The sequence below is a fragment of the Echinops telfairi genome, unplaced genomic scaffold, assembly GCF_000313985.2.
Source record: "Echinops telfairi isolate 266 unplaced genomic scaffold, ASM31398v2 ScPeMD7_29;HRSCAF=101, whole genome shotgun sequence".
Lineage (NCBI taxonomy): Eukaryota > Metazoa > Chordata > Mammalia > Afrosoricida > Tenrecidae > Echinops > Echinops telfairi.
The window spans coordinates 8330607-8335359 of NW_022103926.1; the positions used below are offsets into that span (position 1 = coordinate 8330607).

The 4753-nt window shown below is 62.2% G+C and overlaps 1 protein-coding gene across 1 annotated transcript in view; it reads left to right on the plus strand.

Moving 5' to 3' along the window:
• SMARCB1 (SWI/SNF related, matrix associated, actin dependent regulator of chromatin, subfamily b, member 1) overlaps positions 1 to 4753 on the plus strand; it is a 15316-nt gene that overhangs the window by 1952 nt on the left and 8611 nt on the right. Inside the window, exons 2-3 of the mRNA XM_013008246.2 lie at positions 1083 to 1212; positions 3478 to 3615. Of these exons, the coding sequence (XP_012863700.1) occupies positions 1083 to 1212; positions 3478 to 3615 (268 nt within the window). The remainder of the gene's footprint in view (positions 1 to 1082; positions 1213 to 3477; positions 3616 to 4753) is intronic.

Consider the following 4753-nt stretch of genomic DNA (forward strand, 5'->3'; position numbering starts at 1 on the left):
TGCCTCCTGGGCAGTGAGCGGTGACCCCAGGTCTCACCGCGTGCTGCCCAGAGCACCCACCCGCTAGCTAGTGCTCGCTCCACCTGCATGCCTGGGCTCCTTGGGGTGGGTGCTGCTTGGGGAAGGAGAGGTGGGTGGCAGCTCTGTACAGGGTGAGTGGTGCTTCTCTAATATCGCCCCGCCCCCCTCTGGAGAGACACCCCCTCCCCTCAGGTGCAGAGGGGTAAGGCCATTCCCACCTGACAAAGGCGCCTTGTAGAGAGCTGCCCAGGGCCCCCGGCTCGGTGTGAGTGTATGGGCATGTGTGCGTACACATGTGTGCATGTGTGTGGCTCAGCCTGTGTGCACGGGGGGGCTGGGGCTGGTGGTGCCCCACCGCCTGTGCAGCCTGCTTGGCTCGTAGGTACTGCTGTGGTCTTGTCCACTGTAGACAAAGTGGTGGTTCTTTTAATCCACGAGCCGAGCTGCTCTCCTGCCGATATCTGCCCCCTCACACAGGCCAGGCTCTGCTTTGCCTTCACCCTGTCCATCCAGAGGGGCCACCTGGGACTTGGCGACCTCTCCGAAACGGAGAGCCGAGCTGGGCCCCACAAAGGTGGTAGTTCCCAGGGGAGGTGTGCCTCTGACCCTAGCCCACCCTCAAACAGACTGGCAGCTGGGAGCGTGCTTGGAGCAGCTCTTTGAGACTCTCTGGGCTCTTGTTTTAAAAGAAAGGGCCCTGCATCTTTAATCCCCTCACCCTAACCCTGCCCCTGCATCTTCCCACCTGCCCCCTGCGACACACCCCAGGTGCAGTAGTGTCAAACCCCTGCCTGCTCTCACCCTGCGCATTATCCCAGGAGGGCCGTCATCTGTGTAAGCTGTCCCATAGAGGTGTACAGCTGCCCAGCACATCCTGCCCCGCGCCAGGGTGCCTGGGTTGCGCAGCCCCGACATCTCGGGCACCGGGTGGTAGTGGGTTTGACACCCCGCCTCCCACCCTGCATGTAAGGACCTCTGATGCTGTGCCCACTGCTGCCTTGCTGCCCAACCCACCGACCCCCTCCCCACATTCAGGCTCAAGCCATGGGTCTCGCTTACAGATCACGGCTACACAACGCTGGCCACCAGCGTGACCCTGCTGAAGGCCTCCGAGGTGGAGGAGATTCTGGACGGTAACGACGAGAAGTACAAGGCCGTCTCCATTAGCACGGAGCCCCCCACCTACCTCAGGTACCACACACCTGGGCCCCCCTCCCTGCCTCAGGTACGGCTCTCAGGGAGCCCCACCTATATCAGGCATCACCAGAGGCCTGAGCTGGTCTGACAGGGGCCAAGTTCTTTGTTAAAGCATTTCACTCTGTGGGCACACGGCCTGAGCTCAGCCCCGGAGTGACTTCCTGCACCTCCCGTGTTTGTAAGAAACACTAGCCGAGCCCCTGGTCCCAGTGAACGTGACCACTGTTCCTGAGTCAGAGCCAGAGTGGTCCCGGAGACTGACAGAGGAGGAGCTGCCTGGGACGTGTGCACAGAGTGGGACCCCTCCACCCCCAACAGACAGAGCTCACACCAAGAAGGCAGTGGCGGCCGGAAGGGGATGTGTGATGTCGAGTCCGTCAGGCCTGGGCACAGGGCGGCCGGCTCACTGGTCAGTGGTGAGGACAGGCCTGACCGGGCAACACAGGTGCCCAGCAGCAGGGCTGCTTATCTCAAGATGGGCAGTTTGAACCCACTAGCTGCTCTGAGGGAGACAGATGAGGCTGTCTGTTCCCATGCAGATAGGCAACCACAGAAGACCTAAGGGACTGTGGTGATCTGCCCCATGGGTTGCTCTGGGTAGGACCTGACTCTGGGGTCTGTACTAGTTTACCACTGGTGGTACCGCAGAGTAAGCGTTGGGCCACGGGCCAGCCGCAAAGTGAGCAGTTGGTTGGAGCCCACCAGCTGCAGCCTGGGAGAGCATCCAGGCGGTCTGTGCCTGTTAAGCACCCACGGCCTGGGGAACCCCAGAGAGCCCCTCTGGCCCGCCCAACGGGTGCTCACTCGGGAAGGTGGGCTCCAGAAGGTGGGCTCCACGTGGCGGCAATGGGCTGGGCTTGGCCTGGGTCGCTGGAAGGACGTCCAGCAGTAATAACACACTCTGGGTGGTGGGCCCCTCAGGGAGCTTTGTGACATCAGACAGTGCCATGTCCCTGGCCGGTCATTCCAAGTGCTGAGGCGGCCTGTAGCCTGGGAGCCACCACGGGCATACGGGCCCCAGTATGTCCAGCCTCGGGCGGGCGGGCGAGTGAGCCAGCTGTGGCCCTTGAATTCAGGCTCCACAGCCCGAAACAGGGGACCCCGTGAGCCCCTCCCCCGCAGCAACCCTGTGCTGCCGTCCTTCAGGCTCCAAGAGGTCAGACGGTCAGATGCACAAGGCGGAAAGGAGAAGGTGGGCCCGGCTGAGAGGAGTGTGCTGGTGGGAACTGGTTTCTTTCTAGACTGTTCTGAGTGGCTCTGGTCCAAGAAAAGCTGGAGGTGGCCGGCAGCCAGCCCAGCCGCCCGAACAGCTGCCCGAGACGTGTGCGCCGCAGATTCTGACCGGGGGCGGGGGAGCTGCACGGGATCACGGGCTCGGGCAGGAAGGGAGCCCCCACAGGAAGTTGTGGGGGGCTCTCAAGTCTGCACAGTCAGCTGGGAGCCTGCTGGGCTGTGGGGTGGGTGTCACATGAGGAGCAGCTGAGGGGTGCAGCCCCCACGCCTGCAGCCAGGCGGCTGACGGCCCCTCGGGGCTCCAGGGAGGTCTCCTTGTGGAAGGGAGTTTGCCTTGTGTGGCGCGTGTCCTCTGCCCTGTGTCCAGCGGTGTACACCATCAAACCTTACCGGCTCTAGGGGGCTGGGGGTTCTCACGTGTGTGCTGGCCGTGTCTGACATACCTCAAGTTGTCTACTGGGGGCCAGGCAGCCCAGGTGATGTGCAGGACATTGGAGACAGACCCCAGGGTTTTGATGGAGCCTGCCCAGCACAGGCTCAGCGAACGTAGCTGCAGGCACTGTTTCCATGCTAAGAAAACACCCCAAACCAAGCCCCCAGCCCTGGAACCCATTCTCACTCAGTGCCCTGCTGGGGGTCAGTAGAACTGTACCCCCCCAGGGGGAAGCCGATTCTAGCAACCTGACCTGTGTCCCTGGGAGCAATGGTAGGTGTGGACATCCGTCTGGCGGTGAACCTCCCAGTGCTTAAGGCTATGTGGCACCAGGGCTCTTCCTGGTCATCCTCACCCCTGAGCTGCCAGGGACAGAGGGAGCCTTTGTGGGTATGTGGGCCTGGCAGTCTAGAAGGCCGGTGGTGCGTCCCCTGGAAGGCTGCTCCTCCAGGCACCATCCTGGCTCTTGGCACGCACATGTGGCCCAGGTTAGTGCCTGAGCCGGGCACTAGGTTGCCATGCAGCCCACTGTTGCAGGGTCAGCAGTATTGGACTCCCAGGCTGACCAGAAGAGGGTTCCCATGTCTTTCCAGGGAGCAGAAAGCCAAGCGGAACAGCCAGTGGGTGCCCACCCTGCCAAATAGCTCCCACCACCTGGACGCCGTGCCCTGCTCCACCACCATCAATAGGAACCGCATGGGCCGGGACAAGAAGAGGACCTTCCCGCTGTGGTGAGTGCGCCCATGGCCACCCCTCCACCATCACCTCTACCTCCACCTCCTCCACCACCATCGCCACCTCCACCTCTACCTCCACCTCCTCCACCACCACCACCTCCACCTTCTTCCACCACCACCTCCACCTCCACATCCACCACCTCCACCTCCACCTTCCTCCACCTCCACCACCACCACCTCCACCTCCACCTTCTCTATACCACCACCTTCTTCACCACCTCTGCCACCACCATCTCCTCCTCCTCCACCACCTCCACCTTCTCCACCACCACCACCTCCTCCTCCTCCACCACCACCACCACCTCCACCTCCACCTCCTCCAACGCCACCACGACCACCTCCACCACCTCCATGGTCTTCAGCACCGTCTCCTGGAGTCCCCAAAGCAGCCTGCTTCCCCTCGCCTCCAGGCTGTGGGTCCGTGGGCTTCTCTGGCCTAATTGGCCTACCTGCTCTGGTCCGTTGTGTGTCATCCTCAGCACCCAGCACCTCGGGCAGCTCTCCCCGGTACTGTCCCTGTCCCTTGGCGTTGTCCCATGGCCAGCATGCAGCTTCCCCCGTCAGTGCCCCGAAGGCCTTAGTGAAGGACGGCAGCCTCGGTTGGGGGTTTGTTCCCAGGAGTGTGTGTCTCCCTGGTGGTGGTGACCTTGCCATTGCTAGGGGGCGTGGAGTTGGTTCCAGCCCGTAGTGACCCCCTGCACAATAGAAGGAAACTCTGCCCGGCCCTGGGCCTCCTCACCGTTGTTGCTCCACCTGAGCCCATCGACGCAGCCACGGTGTCCGTCCATCTGCTTGAGGGCCTTCCTTCCTTTCACCGCCTCTGCTTTACCAAGCATCATGTCCCTCCTGACCCTGTGTTCAGAGTGCGCCAGACAGAGTCTTGCCCTCCTTGCCTCTGCGGAGCACTCTGGCCGTGCGCGCACTTCACCTTATAGGCCTGTCAGATGTCACAGGAGCTCGGTGGCTTCGCGTACCCATTGGGAGAAAGACGGGGCTTTCTACCCCTGTAAAGAGTGACAGTCGTGGAACCCACGGGGCAGTTCTGCCCTGACTTACAGGGTGGGCATTGACTCGAGGGCAGTGAGTTTGGCGTTTTGAGTCTTACTCTGTGGATGAAAGTTGCTCACTGCTT